The following is a 15885-nucleotide window of genomic DNA, read 5'->3' as shown; positions in this document are numbered from 1 at the left end:
GTCCAGATTATAGATGGTTCGGATTAAACTGAAATCTGTAAGAACTAAACCGAAAAACTGGCAGTTCAGTTCAGTTTAATCCAATTTTTATAAAAATGTGAAAATCGAATAGCCGGCCATCTAGTAATCGTATAAAGTCGAGCCATATATCATTGGATTCGTCTTGACGAGACGCGTCGAATGGTGGTAAGATCATATCTCTAACATCGATAGAACACACGTTAACCCACACTAAATAATTTATAAATAATTGGAATTAGCAAGCTATCTATTGGTACTAGAGACATGATCATAGCACTATTCAACGCGTTTCAGTGAGACGAATCCAATGAATATAAATTCGTTCATATACGACCACTGGATGGCGAATAATATCAAGTTTCGCATTTTTTTAAAATTTTTGAGCGTTAAAAATTAAAAATTCTGATACATGAATTTATTCATCGTCCAATGGTCATACAAATATGAATTAGGACTCATTAGATTCGTCTCGATGAGACGAGTCGAATGGTGGTGAGATCATGTCTCTAGCATTAATAGATCATAAGTATTATTCACGCTAAATAATTTATAAAAAATTGGCATTAGCAAGCTATCTATCGATACTAGAGACGTGATCTTACCACCATTCGACATGTCTCATTGAGACGAATCCAATGAGTCCTAGTTCATATTTGTACGACCATTGGATGACAAATAAATTCATGTATCAGAATTTTTAATTTTTAACGCTCAAAAATTTTAAAAAATGCAAAACTTGATATTATTCACCATCCAGTGGTCGTATACGAACGAATTTATATTCATTAGATTCGTCTCACTGAGACACGTCGAAGTAGGTGGCGATGATCATGTCTCTAGCACCGATAGATAGCTTGCTAATTCCAATTATTTATAAATCATTTAGCGTGGTTTAACGTGTGTTCTATCGATGCTAGAGATATGATCTTACCACCATTTGACGCGTCATCTCGTCGAGAGGAATCCAATGATATATGGCTCAACTTTGTACGATCACTAGATGGCCGGCTATTTGATTTTTTGCATTTTTATAAAAAATCGGATTAAACTGAACTGAACCGCCAGTTTTTCAGTTCTAATACCCGAACTGAACCAAACCGAATTTTGAGCCAATTTTGGACCGGTTCTCCGGTTTAGCCCAAATCGTTTGGAGCTTTACCTGGGATCTTACCTATGTCAGCTGATACTTGGAATTGATTCATTTTCTTTTGAATTTCTTTTAAAGTTTCTGGTTTTAATATATTTTCATCAACCCAAATCCACTTAACAATCCACTTTGCAATGCCTAAGAATAGGCAGTGCATTAGATCAATTGATAAAAACTGAATTGTGTCAAAATATGGCAATCTCAGCAATTCAGATCACCTTACGCCAGTAGTTTTTACAAAGTAATTCCTTGCAGCATTTGAATTGCAGTGACGCCATCTAAGAGCATTCTCACGAAATTGTGCCAAATCTTGATTGATGAACCATTCGCTCATATTATCCATTTCAGCGAAATTATGTTTATAATTTTTGTAATTTGCTTTTTTTTCACATCTATAACATGATGAAAGAGCTAAAATATGCCCACATATTTTTCTTGCCACGGGAATATCGCACGAAATGAGTATCAGTGCCGCTCAAATTTTTCTTGATTCTTGATATTCAAAAGTGTTATCAAATGTCACTCCGTCCCAAAATAACACTAATTTGTTGACAATTGGCACCAAATAATGGTTAATTTGGTGGAGACTCATTTCGTTTAGACCAGGCAACAAACTAAGAACCAACATATTTTTACGTTTAAACTGCATATCCCATAGTAGATTACAAATTGCAGCATATATTACTCCGGTACTATGGACAGCACTATCATATGGTTGAAATTAGTCGAGATTCAACATTAAACCAAGATTAGAATCAGCTACTTCAGGTCAAAAAAATTTTGACGAATTTTCATCGCTTGTTTCTTTAAAATTTTTCCAGACCTAACCGTCATAAATATCAGTTAAAATATCATCAAATCGTTTGCGTTCAGACTAGTGACGTAACTCACATAAGTTTCTTTTGAATTCTGGCCGGCAATACATTGATGCTAATTGATTTCTGATACTAGCAAATGGAAATATCTTCTCAGATCGAATTTTAATACAGCCATGTAATAACGTTGATTTTTCTGCTAAAGGCTTCTGGCATTATTTCAATCTCCTAGATGTCGAATTAGGAAATTCAACATGACTACACTTCATAACTGTAAGATTTCCATTTTGCTGAAATTCTTCTACTTCCTTTTTATTATATAATTTGTGGCATTTCAGACATGCCACAAAGTTATGATATTGATCTTTTAGCCTAAGAACATTTCTTGCTAAGTATAAAGAGTCAGGAAATTCTTCAAAATTAGAACTGCCGATTTCTATCAATAACAGTTTTATGAATTGAATAAGCGCTTCTGTTGCTATTTCTGGAATATTAAATCTTTTGCGAAAGCTCATTATCCACAGCAAAATCCACAAAAATTGTCTATTGGCATTTGTATCTGGACTAATTCGATCTTGAAATTGCTCATAAACAGGTGGGGCATAATTCTTAAAAATTTCAGTATACTCATAATCATTATTATCGCCATTATTGATTTCACTTTCATTTGATTCTTCGTCAGTTTCGCTTGATTCTTTATCAGTTATGAATAATTCTGGAGGAATTTCTTCTTCGGTAATTGTTGCTTGTTGATTTGCATATCTTCTCAAACGTTGTCGATGAAGTAAATCAGTTGATAAGTCGTCTATTTTCTCCATTTCCATTCATTAAATTACGTTTTAATTATTATCTGAATCTTCGTCAGACAATACTGGGTTATCTTTTGGTAAAGGATTACCATAATCTTTAGATGATAATGGTAAAGAATTACTATAATTTTCAAATAATGATGGTAAAGGATTATTATAATCTTCAAATGATGATGATAAAGGATTACTATAATCTTGAACAACTTCCGAATCTTAATCATCATCCAAATCTCGATCAGCCTTATGGTTCAATTTTGTACAAACATCTACTATTTTTTCGTTACATTTAGAACAATTGCAAGGAACCATTCTTCTGTCATGTGTATGTATAATCAAAGTTGATTCTTCAGATTCTTCATCAATTACTCTAGAGATCGCTCTATTTTTACGAGAAGAGCGAGCTGTAATTGATTCTTCATCATTGCTAAGTAAAGCAGAAACTGATCTCTTTCGTCTACTCATTTTATAAAATAAAAAATTTACAATATTTATTTCAATATATTTTTAAATAATGTCAATTTAATTCTTTTTAAAAAGTAAATTCCTGCTGCGCTACAAATCGAACAAATTCAATTTCACATTATAAATCGCTATAATATGTTTTCAATTATTCAATTAAGATTATTTTTTAAAGAACAATATAAAAAATTCGCCATATAATCAAAGTAATACATAGGAGTTAAATTAGATCCTTTTTTAAAGAACAATATAAGAAATTCGTCGTATAATCAAAAGAATAAAAAAGATCATTTAATTATTTAAGGGATAAATTTAATTGTTAAAAATTTTTTAAGAAATCGACAGTAAATACAATATCATGATAATTTGATTGTGATTAAGCTTATAAGAAAAAAGCTTAATTCGACTGATTTTAAGCTATAAAGTCTAAATTTTGAATTTTTTCTCTCTCATCTCTCTTTTCTTTCTCTTTCTCTTAATTTTTTACTTTCACCATGTCCCAACAAGAAAAAAAAAAATTACCAAAGTTTATAAATATTTATCTGAAATTACTCCTGCCGCCACCGCAGCCACCACTAGCAAAAGAGCTTCTGAAATTTCTGAAATTACTTCTGCTGCCACCATTAGCAACGAGCCTGCTACCACTAGCAAATCGACCGTTACTTCAAAATTAAAAGTTCAGCATATGAAAGAACAATATAAAAATTTCAAGGTTCCAGATTCCTATTTAGAACAGCAAAAGGATCTTCGCCATAATTTAGACCTTTATGATGATAATCCATCTTTGGAAATTGGTATAATTGTAACAAAATTGCTAAAATTGGTTGTTTTAGTTGCTTTACATTGAAAGTTTGTTTGTTTCCAAATTTGGTTAATAAATTTTAGAAAATCATAAATTACGTGCGATAATAGCTGATTTGTGTAATAAAAACACGAAGTTAGAAAAAACAAACGTAGATATTTTTAAGGAATTAAAAAGCTTAAAAGAGGATTTCAGTACGCTTATGGAAATTAACGATGCATTCAGTACAAAAAATGAAAAAAATCAGAGCAAGTGAGATCGATGATATCGAATTCAAGCATTTTTTCAAAAAAGCCAAGGGCAAAAGAAGCATAGTCCAAATAAGTGACAATGATGATAAAGACGAAGATGTTGATGACGACTTGATGGATTCCAAATCGAATGCAACTGAAAAATCATCTGAAGAGCCTAACGAAAGAGAAGCAAGGATTTGTTGAGTTTTGACAATCATATTTGATACTAATTTTTGCAACTGATTTCAATACTAATTTCATCTTTTACGATAATTTACAAATTTTTATTAATTTAACACAATTCATATACTACTAACTTTTATGAATTACTAATTTTTTACAAATTTTTATTAATTTAACGCGATTCATATACTAACTTTTACTAATTACTAATTTTTTACAAATTTTTATTAATTTAATGCGATTCATATACTAACTTTTACGAATTACTAATTTTTTACAAATTTTTATTAATTTAACACGATTCATATACTAACTTTTACGAATTACTAATTTTTTATAAATTTTTATTAATTTAACATGATTCATATACTAATTTTTACGAATTACTAATTTTTTGCAAATTTTTATTAATTTAACGCGATTCATATACTAACTTTTACGAATTACTAATTTTTTACAAATTTTTATTAATTTGACATGATTCATATACTAACTTTTACAAATTACTAATTTTTTACAAATTTTTATTAATTTAATGCAATTCATATACTAACTTTTACAAATTACTAATTTTTTACAAATTTTTATTAATTTAATGCAATTCATATACTAACTTTTACAAATTACTAATTTTTTACAAATTTTTATTAATTTAATGCGATTCATATACTAACTTTTACGAATTACTAATTTTTTACTAATTTAATGCAAATTCGTATACTAAATTTACAATTACTAATTTTTACTAATTTCAACACAAATTCGTATACTAACTTTTACAAACTACCAATTTTTTATTAATTTCAATAATTAACGTTTTTGGCTCCACAAATTTATACTGAATTTTCTACTAACATATCTGTTTGTTGCTAATTTTATTATTTTATAATACTTTCTTTAATTTTTCTTTTTCTAAATATCAATTAGCCCTATAAAAAGTCTACATCCTTAAACTGTACTAGTTTTATGGTTAAAATATCCTTATATAGTAATAATATTCTTAAAATATACTGAAATTTGTACGAACAGTATATTTAAAATAGTGTTCTATAATAATAAATAAGTTTAAATTATACGAAAAATATACTTAATTTTTAAATGTAATATTGACTGGTATTTTAAAATATTCTGATTAGATATGGAAAATATCCTTAAAAGTAATTTATCAGTAATTTAGGTATGTTAATATAATATTCTTAAAATATACTGAAATTGTACAAATGGATATTTAAAATAGTGTTTCGAATTGTAATATTTTAAAATATTCCGGGAAGGACTATATACTATTCGTATCGGTTTCACAAATGACCTGGTATGTGATGATGTGTCCTTAAAATATTCTGATCGAGTACATGAATATTTCGATCGGCAAAAAATTAAATAAAATAACGTAATTAGATTATTTAATTTTATAAACTAAATTTCTTTCTTTCTTTAAAAGACACGAATTATTTTTTGAAAAAAGATGTCAAAAACTAAAGACAAATGCAAGAATTGTGCAGGTAAAAAATGAGAACAAAAAAAAACAAAAAATAAAATGTGTGGCAATATAAATCGAATTTTATATCAATTTTTTTGAATCAATATTTCATAATTATAGATTTCGATGCCAAGTTAGAGTTCATTATTTTCATTATTTTTATTTTGTTTTTTATTAGTGCATTATTACTAAAAGTTTCAGAAACAATGCCACCGGGAGAACCAGGAGGACCATCACCACCAGTAATACTAGGAGGAATTATTAGGACAAATGGTTCTGGATTATCTTTAAAAATATCGATCTTTCTAATCTTAATAGCACGGTTGGTAAAGTCTTTCTGAAGGTTAGTTTTAAATTACTATGATTTTATATTTAATATATAGGCGAACACGGTATAGCAGTAATATTGAGATTTTGTTATGTATAATTATTATAAAGTTATTAATCCAATTTTCATATTTATATTATAAGCATCGCGAGATATCGAAGGAAATTCAAACAAAAAACATGTTAGGGAAAGTGATGGTAGTTCTTTTTCATCATTTCTTTTGTTGTTTACAAAAAGTAAAATTCTTCTTTACTTATTTATAGATGATCAAGTAGAAATATTAGAAATATCGGATACCAATAATACTAACGAAGATTTTTGTACGTTTCAAATTATGTCTTATAATCTTAATAATTAGAACAAACAATAATACTAAATTTATGTTTATTGTTTCTATATAAGGCTCAACCCTAAAAAATGATAAAAAAAGAGTGAAAATCGGTAAAATTTCGTATTTTTTTTCTACTTTGTTGATTAACAAAAGTAATATTTACTTTTTGGTATTTTAAATTATATTAGGCAATACTTCGATATGTAAAAAAGTGACTAAACCGGGTATTGTATAATTAACAGAAAGCAAAACTTGTGAACTTGAATCTGAAGTAATATATATATATTTTTTTCTTTAGACAAAGAAAGTTTATTGGCTATTAGTAATATTGGAGATCCTATTATAGATTCATTATTCTATTCTTTGGGCAAATTGAAAAAAACTGGAGTTAAAAGTGTAGCAATGAATTTGGTTAATAATAGTATCCGATTTATCACATTAGACTGAATTTATAATTTTATATTATAAAATGTAAAAAAAAAATAAATAAAAAATTATGAATGATTTTTACGTAGAATAATTAATGTAAGTAAATTATTCGTTCAATTAACTTTTCAGCTAAAATTTAAAGTCATGGGATGTTTATTAAGTTGCCAGCTGGCACAATATATACAAAATATTTTAATTTTACGATAAAATCGCAACTGTACTACGGCACTATCTTATTATTATTATAAAACTCATGATTTCATCATCAGTCACTCCTCCTTTCTATCATGGCCTCCTTCCTCTTCCTCTACGTCCAACCCCTCCTCCTCCTTTCCCTCCTTTTCATCATAGTCTCCTTCCTCTTCCTCTACGTCCAGCCCCTCCTCCTCCTTTCCCTCCTTTCCATCATCGACCTTTCCCTTTCATGTCATTATGAATTTCCTCTACCTCATTATCGTCCAGTTCCTTTTCCTTTCCCTCCTTTTCCTTTCCCTCCTTTTCTTCTCCCTCATCATCTTCGTTAATTAAATCATCAAATCCATTTATCAAGGTTCCATTTTTTTTAGAGACCAAATTTAGCTTTGACATACATTTTTTTTTAATCGAATAATTCCCATTGATTTCCACCACTTTTAACATTAGACTTTTTTTAATTATACTTGCCAAAGTATAGAACCCATTCTCATCAATACTACAATATTGAAACCCCAGATATTCAATATTTTTATTGGTACCCTTTAATAATGCCTCTAAAATATATATAACACCTTTTTTACATATCAAACAATCATTAATTATTAGTTGTTTTAAATCCGGCCAGTTAGCCAAAGATCGACTAAGCATTTTCGATGTTTTTTTAGTGAAAAAATTATCTTCGAGATTAATAATTTGTAACTTCTTACACAAACTTAAAGACTCTATTATTCGACAAAGATCTGAGTTATAAAAGCTGTTTCGAGACAAAATTACTTTTGTTAGTGTAATTTTATGTTTATGTAGAACCATAGAAAGCAGTTTGGAACACTGTTTTCCTAAAACATTTTCTTTTATTGAAAATGTTTCTAAATAAGAAGTTTTCCTTCTCGAATTCAATAACGATTCTAATATAACTGTACCTCCTTCGCCTAACCCCCGCGTCGTCGATTATCAAGTGCTTTAAATTAACATTATTAGTTAAAAAAACTTTTAACGCCTTTGCACCGCTTTTTCCTAGTGCATTTTTACTAATTATCAGTTCTTCCAAATTTGTGCTTTCTTTAATTACTTCGCATATTTTTCTCAAAATTTCAAAGGTTTCTTGTTTGTTATTTTTAGTGAAGACACTCTCGAGTTCAATTTCTAATTCAAATAAAAACTTTAGATTTATATTTAAAATATATCTTAATTTGTATAATAAGGTTAACCTTGAACTTGGTAGTTTTAAGCGTTTCGATTAGTTTGTCAATTGTATTATTCGTAATTCTGTTCTCACTTAAGTCGATTTCTGGCAAGATATCCATGTTTACGATATAAAATTGGATGTTGAAAAAAAGGAAAAAAGAGAGTTAAAAGCATTTGCAGTTCATTAAGAAATTTCACACGATTCTCCATATTGCGGTTGAATACATAAAAAAGGAAAAAAAATCCTCGTTAATATGACCTAAAAAGAAATTTTACATGATTTACTATGTCATCAATCTTTTCATCATTACACCAGTATTATGCCCATAGTTAAATTTTAATTTATTAATTGTTAAGTTATTTTCGGTTTCTTCTCTTAAGGAGAATCATGCAGCTTAAAACTAAGCGCATACATAGGATTGGTATCGTCCAAGACTCAGGTTTCTTCTTCTAGAAAATAAAATTTTCTTGAAGAGGATCCTGCGGCTTAAGACTGGGCGCATATCGATACTTGTTCTATCTTATTTATACACATTGTTTTTGCTGATTTTTATTTCTGAAGACTCATACTTCACGTATATTAATCAATCTATTACTCTATTTTATGTCTTCCTTCTATATAGATACTTGAAAGAAAAAACCATTTGGAACGGCCTTTCAGGTAATTAGGTGTAAATGTATTTATATTAAAAATATTATAACTAACGTTTTTTCGTTTTTAGAATCAGAACATCTGGACTTTGGAATGGACTTTAGGTAAATATGAAAGAAAAACATATTTTTGGAATGATGAACTTTCGGTAAGTTTCATCAATGTTTTTAAAATTTTTGTTTTACTGTTGTCTTACCATTATTTCTCCTATTGTCAGGGACCTCTCGCTACACTAAATTGAGATTGTCAAAGTGAAAACCTTCCCTTATTTGTTAAAATTGCCCTTATTTAAAATCAGCATAGTCAATTTTTTTACTTTATCTACGAATAATTAAAATTATCATTATACCTCCTAAAATATTAGCTAATATATCGTACTGTCATTGCTAAAAGTAAAAATTACTTTTACTAATTTACTAATTGTTGTTATAATATGACTTTAGTGACAGTAATAATCAAAGCTTTGATGTTCCATTTCCTTCAGTGTTAGAAGATACATCTAAAAGGTAATTGATCGATTATTTATAATAAAAAATATAACTTACATTTTCCTAATAATTACTTTAGCGATGATCAAATTCTTGATGATTATGATTATGGACCTTTTAAGATCATTGATAATTATGATAATGATAATTCAGAGACAGAAAGTGGTACTTCTGAAGAGTATGATGGTTTTGAGGAATTTGAAATAACAGCAGAAAAAGAGAATAAAATATGGGACGGTATGTTTAATATTATAAATTTAAAATTTTAAACTAGATCATTAATTAACATTTAATTTTTTAGATACATAAAAACGTATACATAAATAACATATCGGAGTTTTTTTCATGTAAAAATAGGCTAAGCCACAAATTGATTTATTTATTTATTTATTTATGATAGTAAACGATAGCAATTATAGCAAGTTTATTTAGCAAATGTTAGAATGCGCAAACAATAAAAGATTGCATATTATTTAGCCTTTTATTCATGTAAAATTACTAAATTACTTATAATGCTAATTTATAAATCTGGAGGTTGCAACGCTTTTCGAGTCCATTTTTTATCATTATAATATAAATTCATTCTAATTATAATGCAAAACTATTTGACTGCAAAAAAATTTTTTTTTTCTCTGTTTACTACCTACTCATTACCAACCATCTCGTCAAAATTAACCCCTGAAATATCAAAATATTCCTTAATAATTTCAATTTTAATCCTCTTGTTTTCCCTATTTCTTTCTTGAGTTTTTAATTCTTCGTCATAACTAATCAGCTTGCCTGTACAGACCAAATTAATCCATATTTCAAAGTTAATTGCCGTCTTTACTCCACTCTTAAAAAAACATGCGCTTAATTCTTCGAAAGAATCTAAAAGTCGCCAATCAAAATTGGCTACTTCTAGTAACCTGTATATACGTGGTGCTCGCTGAAGCATCAATTCCAAATTCGGTAAAGAAATTAAGGGGTAAAATTGAGCAATTAATATTTTTGCTTGAGATTTTGTCGTCTCTGATTGTTTTCTGTTTAAGTTTATCTCACAAAAAGCCTGTAATTGTATGTATGACTTAAAAAACCCGACATGAAACCTTAGTTCCTTACGTCTGGCCATTTCTTTATTTCCTTGCTCATTTGCTTCTCCCATTACGGATAAAAATATATCCTCCGATAAATCTTTTGCAATCTTCTTGAATTCATCAGATAATTCAGTAAGTGATGAAGTCTTTTCTTGCACACGAATTGGTAAAATTTTAAAAGAACTGCAACTTTTTTGATTGTCATCAGAAATCAAATTAATACGTTGAGTACCACGAAAAGATTGAAAATCTTGTGTTGAATTAATCTTTTCCAAATGACTAATGAGGGCTTCTCTATACTCTTCTTTTTTACTGAAGATTGACCTATCACGTATAGGTGGATTATTTGGCAATTTACCAATATAACCTAGCAGCTTATGCAAATCTTCCGCCAATCTTATACTTGCCATATCCAATTCTTTGAATTTCTTTAATTCGATAATATTTGCCTCGAAGCTGAGATCCGAGGCTTGATTATAATCATAATGAGGAAAACTGGCATTAATTGTTATATCATCGGAGTTAACGTGATTTGGCTTTATCACTAATGTTCCTGTGGAATCCATAAATCGTATATTATTATTAACCAAGTTCATTGTTACACTTTTAACTCCGGTATTTTTCAATTTGCTCAATGAATATAATAACGAATCTATTGTGGGACCTCCGATCTTATTAATGGCCAATAATATTTTTTCGTCTAAAGAAAAATATATATATTATTTCAAATTCAAGTTTCAGAGTTTACTTTCTGTGAATTATACAATACCCGGTTTAGCCCTTTTACGCATCGAGGTATCTAATATAATTTAAAATAACAAAAAGTAAGTATCTCTTTTGTTAATCAACAAGGTAAGAAAAAAAATGCGAAAATTTACCAATTTTCGTTCTTTTTTATCATTTTTTTGGGTTGAACCTTATACATTACAATAAATAGAAAATAATAAACATAAATTTAAATATTACTGTTTGCTCTAAATTACTAAGATTATAAGATATAAATTGAAACTTACAAAAATCTTCGTTAGCATCATCAGTATTGGTATCCAATACTTTTACTTGATCATCTATAAAATATAAATAAGAAAAAAGGAATTTACTTTTTGTAAATAAAATTGTGTTAATTAATAACTATTTAATAAACTTTAATATTACTGTTATACCGTGTTCGCACATATATTAAATATAAAATCATATTAATTTTAAAACTAACCTTCGACCATGATCCTGTTCTTCATTCCTATCATCATTGTCAAATTCATTATTTATATTTGGTTTTTTAGTGCCATTATTACTAAAAGTTTCAGAAACCCCAACCCCGACACTAGGAGAACCAAAAGAACCATCGTCACTTGTAACACTTGGAGAAATTATTAGGACCAATGGTTCTTGTTTATCTTTAAATATATCCAATTATGAAATATTGATTCAAAATTGAAGTAGATATTAATTGATTTATTAGAATTAGATACAAAATAAATAATTAACTTTGCAAACCTGTTGCAGGCTGTTCTGTTTCGGGTTGTTCTCCAGAATCAAAATTATAAGGTAAAATACTTTTTTTGCAGCTGGATAATTGGTATTTTTAATGATCTTAAAGAGTCCATATTTTAAAATTGCGATAAAGGTGGTAGAAAGAATTCAGTATTTTTTTAAAAAAAGAAGAGAATTAGAGAAAGAAAAACCAAAAAATGAATTTTTAATTTTTTTTTTGATAAATTTATTAATCGTAATATGTAATTCTATTTCATGGCTTTTTTGCTGCGACATATTAATCGTAATATGTAATTCGATTTTTTTTTGTTTGGACATATTAATCGTAATATGTAATTCGATATTGAATTACATCTTTACATCTTTTAATGGAAGCGGTGTATTTATACTTTAATGGCAAAGTGGATTTGATGAACCAAAAATGGAAGTGCACGCGTAAGATTTAATTGTGTTATAATAATGATGTTCCACCACCTTAGCATGACACATTAAACTCTGTGCAACATCCACATTTCTCCCATTCGGTATTTTTTTTTCCGCAAATAAAAAATTTTCTCACTAAAAAAAAAATGACAATTTTGATGGTAGCAGAATGTAACAGTTAGGATTGACAAAAAATTTTTTTTTCTCGTGTGAAAATAATTATTAGATATATAATAAATAAATAAAAAAAAATAATAGGTGGGTTATTAAACTTGCGCAATGTGCAATGCGATCATAAATTGAATCATTACGTTAGACGTTTTCGTCTTACGAACCGGGAGACCTAAAAAAATCTTCAGGTAAAGAAAATTTATCATTCAGTTACACGTTGATTTTTTTATTAAGATTTATTTGAAATATATATACTGTATATATATTTGCCGATTGACTTTAATATCACAACAGGGTTCGTACAGTATAACATATAATGTATAACGTCAGGTTAGGTCTGCATCATTTTCGTTTACATTCATTTATATCTTTCTTTTTTTCATTCTGTCTTTTGGCTTTTTAGTCATTTTATTCGCTGTCTTTTGGCTCTTTAGTCATTTTATTCGCAATACCTGTAATTTTATTGCACTTTGTATTGTCACTACTCTTTGCGCTAGATTTTATCCTTCATTCTTAAAACTAGTTTACCAAGCACGTCAATATTTACAACTTACAACAACGTTTCCCCTTTTCCCTCGTCCCTGTCCCCTTCTTTGTCTTCTTTCTTGGCCTTCTTCATCCCTTTCCTCCCCTTCTAAACAAGTAATCCTAATAAAATAAAAGTGAAAAATTATATTAATTTAAGGAAACTTATTAGCAAAAAAGTTGATTACTTACTTCCTCTCTGCCTTTTTTAATTCATTATGTACCCGCAGCAATTCTCTCTGGTCATCTCTGTAAGCCCGATCCATACCATTCACTTGCTCTTGAAGTTCCTGCACCTTTTTTTCCAATTCCTTTATGTAATCTAATGGGGGAAAAAAAATTGGTTAACTTGATCTATGCGCAGCTCGACCAAGCGGGTTTCTCCATCTTAGGTTGACACCGATACCGCTTAGACGTCCACAGATTCGTTTTAGAACAGACGTCCACAAGTCACCTTTAGAACAATCCAAAGACGTCCACAGGATCATTTCAGGACAAACGTCCACAAGCCCTCTTTAGAACAATCTAAGCCCCCAGGATATCATGTAGAGGGAACCCACCTGCAACTACCTGACGAGCACTTCCTCTCTTGCTCTTAATGCGAGCAATTCGTTTTTCCTTCGAACGTTGAGAGCGGTGTCCGACCATCGTGAATCTATTATATAAATTAAAAGTTATTCCTATCATTAAAACTATCTCGGCAGGCTAAAACCTTCCAAGCAGACCACAGTTTTAGACGTTACGAAAACTTAAAATAATTTTTACGTAATTGGATTGTATATATAGGAAAAAATGCGTGAGAAAATACATGTTTCAAAAAGAAGGATTTTAGCAAATACACGAGAACGATAAGATCTGATGAATTTTTTGTGAAATGGGAAAAATGGGGACAAAGAAAAGTACAAAATTAATTACAAACAACGTGCTAGAAACTTTAATCGGAATAGTACAGTATGCCGATCTGGTTGTTAACTGAAAGTAAAATTTACTTTTTGTCAGTATTCGTATTTTATTTTATAAATTATACAAATATTAAATAAATGAGCTATTAGTAATTACGTAAAAGTAGCAGATCTTGTTTGACAAACTCCTTTTCTCGTGAAAAAATGATTTTTTTTCTCACAAAACTTGTTTTGTATGGAAGATATATCATTTTTATTTCATATGGGAACATATCATTTTTTTCTCCCATCAAAAAAAAAAATTTTTCACGTAGTTCTTGAATTATAATAACATATAATTTATTAACAAAATTATTCATTTTCTATACATTTGCAATTATTTTCTAATTTATTTTCTATTTCTATTATTTGGTTTAACTTTTGTTGATATAATTCAACGGCAAATGTTTTTTGCCGTTTTAATTGTGTAATTTCTAAATAAATGTTAGTAATTGATATATATTATTTATACAATAATAATTTATAATTACCTTTATCTTTATTTTCAATTGTTTCGTTTAAAGAGTTGACCTAAACCAATTTTTTAATTAGAAACCAGATAACAACCGAATACAATTATATACTCCATCTTTTATTAAACCCTCCAAAAAAAAATAAAAAAATAAAAAAATAAAAAATAGAAGAAAAAAAATAAAAAAAGCTATCTAAAAGATCTGAAAAACTACGGGCGAACCTAGTAACCACTCTAGGCGGTTCTCAAGTGTTCACTCACCTTATCTCTTTTTCTTTTATTATTCGAAAAGGATTTATTTTTTCGTTCTTGTAATTTATTTTGACTTCTTTTGTGAACCATCTTCATTTGTAAGTTATCATAATTGAAGGGAAAGGTATTTATAAGATTTAAGCGATTTTTTAGAACAAAAAAGATTAAATGTGTAAAATTTCTTATCAAAGTAATTTATAGTGTGTAGATTATTTATTAATGATTAGAACAATTAAACATTGCGTAATGAGGCGTGGACAAATTACGCGTTACACAATTCAAATTATTTATGCGGAGGTAATCTAAACGTCTTCAAATTTTTAATTTAATTCGAATGAAATGCCGAATACTGATATAGTGTATGAGAAGATGAATTAACCAATAGTTTATCATAACAAGATTTATTGAACTAATTAAGTCAAAACTATGTATGATTCGTTTTATACAAGAACGAAGAAATTGTCATCTCCGAGATCAAGTTTATTTATTTACTTGATTTTGCTTTTCTTCCTCTTTTTTTGGGGACATTATTTTGATTTTCTTTGTCATTTACATGTTGTTTCCGGACCCTTTTTGGAGGATCACTTTGAACTTTTTCATTAGTACGTGGTTCTGGAGGCCGGACCTGAACTTGTTCATCAGTACGTGGTTCTGGAGGCCGGATCTGAACTTGTTCATCAGAAGGCTCAACTGGAGGCCAGATCTGAACTTGTTCATCAGAAGGCTCAACTGGAGAAGGAGGATCTTGTTGTGCTTGAGGAGATGGTGGAGGACGGTCCTGTAATGCTGGAGAATTTTGTGGTGGAACTCTTAAATTATTTTCTAATTCATTTTTTTTTTTTTCAGATAATAGCCTATTATAAATAAAATGAAATAATTAATTTCTACTATAAACCAACTAGGTATAAATAAAGTTATTATTAACTTACGTTTATTTTGTATAGTACTAACAAGCATCTCCTTTACAGCCCAAT

General features: G+C 28.7%; 9 protein-coding genes across 10 annotated transcripts; 3 read left to right on the top strand and 6 right to left on the bottom strand.

Moving 5' to 3' along the window:
- Positions 1–4268: 4268 nt before the first annotated feature.
- OCT59_000563 (uncharacterized protein) lies at positions 4269–4490 on the top strand (the record flags this gene model as incomplete). Its single annotated transcript, XM_066138912.1, has 1 exon — positions 4269–4490. One exon carries the CDS (start codon positions 4269–4271, stop codon positions 4488–4490), a length of 222 nt encoding a protein of 73 aa, XP_065988360.1.
- A 1444-nt stretch (positions 4491–5934) lies between these two features.
- OCT59_000562 (uncharacterized protein) lies at positions 5935–7055 on the top strand (the record flags this gene model as incomplete). 2 transcript variants are annotated; one of them, XM_066138910.1, is made up of 8 exons in its annotated part: positions 5935–5971; positions 6070–6271; positions 6333–6349; positions 6421–6474; positions 6541–6597; positions 6680–6718; positions 6797–6832; positions 6907–7055. In XM_066138910.1, 8 exons carry the CDS (start codon positions 5935–5937, stop codon positions 7053–7055), a joined length of 591 nt encoding a protein of 196 aa, XP_065988358.1. The 2 variants fall into 2 exon arrangements, with proteins under 2 accessions (XP_065988358.1, XP_065988359.1); XM_066138911.1 differs by having other exon boundaries at positions 5955–5971; positions 6128–6271.
- A 251-nt stretch (positions 7056–7306) lies between these two features.
- OCT59_000561 (uncharacterized protein) lies at positions 7307–7880 on the bottom strand (the record flags this gene model as incomplete). Its single annotated transcript, XM_066138909.1, has 2 exons — positions 7307–7435; positions 7485–7880. The coding sequence occupies 2 exons, from the start codon at positions 7878–7880 to the stop codon at positions 7307–7309; spliced, it is 525 nt and encodes a 174-aa protein (XP_065988357.1).
- A 925-nt stretch (positions 7881–8805) lies between these two features.
- OCT59_000560 (uncharacterized protein) lies at positions 8806–9866 on the top strand (the record flags this gene model as incomplete). Its single annotated transcript, XM_066138908.1, has 7 exons — positions 8806–8844; positions 9052–9078; positions 9140–9173; positions 9287–9320; positions 9513–9575; positions 9637–9794; positions 9859–9866. 7 exons carry the CDS (start codon positions 8806–8808, stop codon positions 9864–9866), a joined length of 363 nt encoding a protein of 120 aa, XP_065988356.1.
- A 334-nt stretch (positions 9867–10200) lies between these two features.
- Positions 10201–11229, bottom strand: OCT59_000559 (uncharacterized protein; the record flags this gene model as incomplete). The annotated part of the gene is made up of 1 exon (XM_066138906.1): positions 10201–11229. One exon carries the CDS (start codon positions 11227–11229, stop codon positions 10201–10203), a length of 1029 nt encoding a protein of 342 aa, XP_065988355.1.
- A 56-nt stretch (positions 11230–11285) lies between these two features.
- On the bottom strand, positions 11286–12609 carry OCT59_000558 (uncharacterized protein; the record flags this gene model as incomplete). The annotated part of the gene is made up of 7 exons (XM_066138905.1): positions 11286–11333; positions 11403–11432; positions 11512–11549; positions 11647–11732; positions 11847–12030; positions 12131–12201; positions 12602–12609. The coding sequence occupies 7 exons, from the start codon at positions 12607–12609 to the stop codon at positions 11286–11288; spliced, it is 465 nt and encodes a 154-aa protein (XP_065988354.1).
- Positions 12610–13257: 648 nt separating this feature from the next.
- OCT59_000557 (uncharacterized protein) lies at positions 13258–13894 on the bottom strand (the record flags this gene model as incomplete). Its single annotated transcript, XM_066138904.1, has 3 exons — positions 13258–13369; positions 13439–13568; positions 13807–13894. The coding sequence occupies 3 exons, from the start codon at positions 13892–13894 to the stop codon at positions 13258–13260; spliced, it is 330 nt and encodes a 109-aa protein (XP_065988353.1).
- Positions 13895–14499: 605 nt separating this feature from the next.
- On the bottom strand, positions 14500–15007 carry OCT59_000556 (uncharacterized protein; the record flags this gene model as incomplete). Its single annotated transcript, XM_066138903.1, has 3 exons — positions 14500–14621; positions 14679–14718; positions 14921–15007. The coding sequence occupies 3 exons, from the start codon at positions 15005–15007 to the stop codon at positions 14500–14502; spliced, it is 249 nt and encodes an 82-aa protein (XP_065988352.1).
- A 346-nt stretch (positions 15008–15353) lies between these two features.
- On the bottom strand, positions 15354–15868 carry OCT59_000555 (uncharacterized protein; the record flags this gene model as incomplete). Its single annotated transcript, XM_066138902.1, has 2 exons — positions 15354–15733; positions 15841–15868. The coding sequence occupies 2 exons, from the start codon at positions 15866–15868 to the stop codon at positions 15396–15398; spliced, it is 366 nt and encodes a 121-aa protein (XP_065988351.1). The 3' UTR covers positions 15354–15395.
- Positions 15869–15885: the final 17 nt, after the last annotated feature.

The sequence above is a fragment of the Rhizophagus irregularis genome, chromosome 1, assembly GCF_026210795.1.
Source record: "Rhizophagus irregularis chromosome 1, complete sequence".
Lineage (NCBI taxonomy): Eukaryota > Fungi > Glomeromycota > Glomeromycetes > Glomerales > Glomeraceae > Rhizophagus > Rhizophagus irregularis.
Note: the sequence above shows the minus strand (reverse complement) of the source record. Positions and strands in the feature narration are given on the sequence as shown.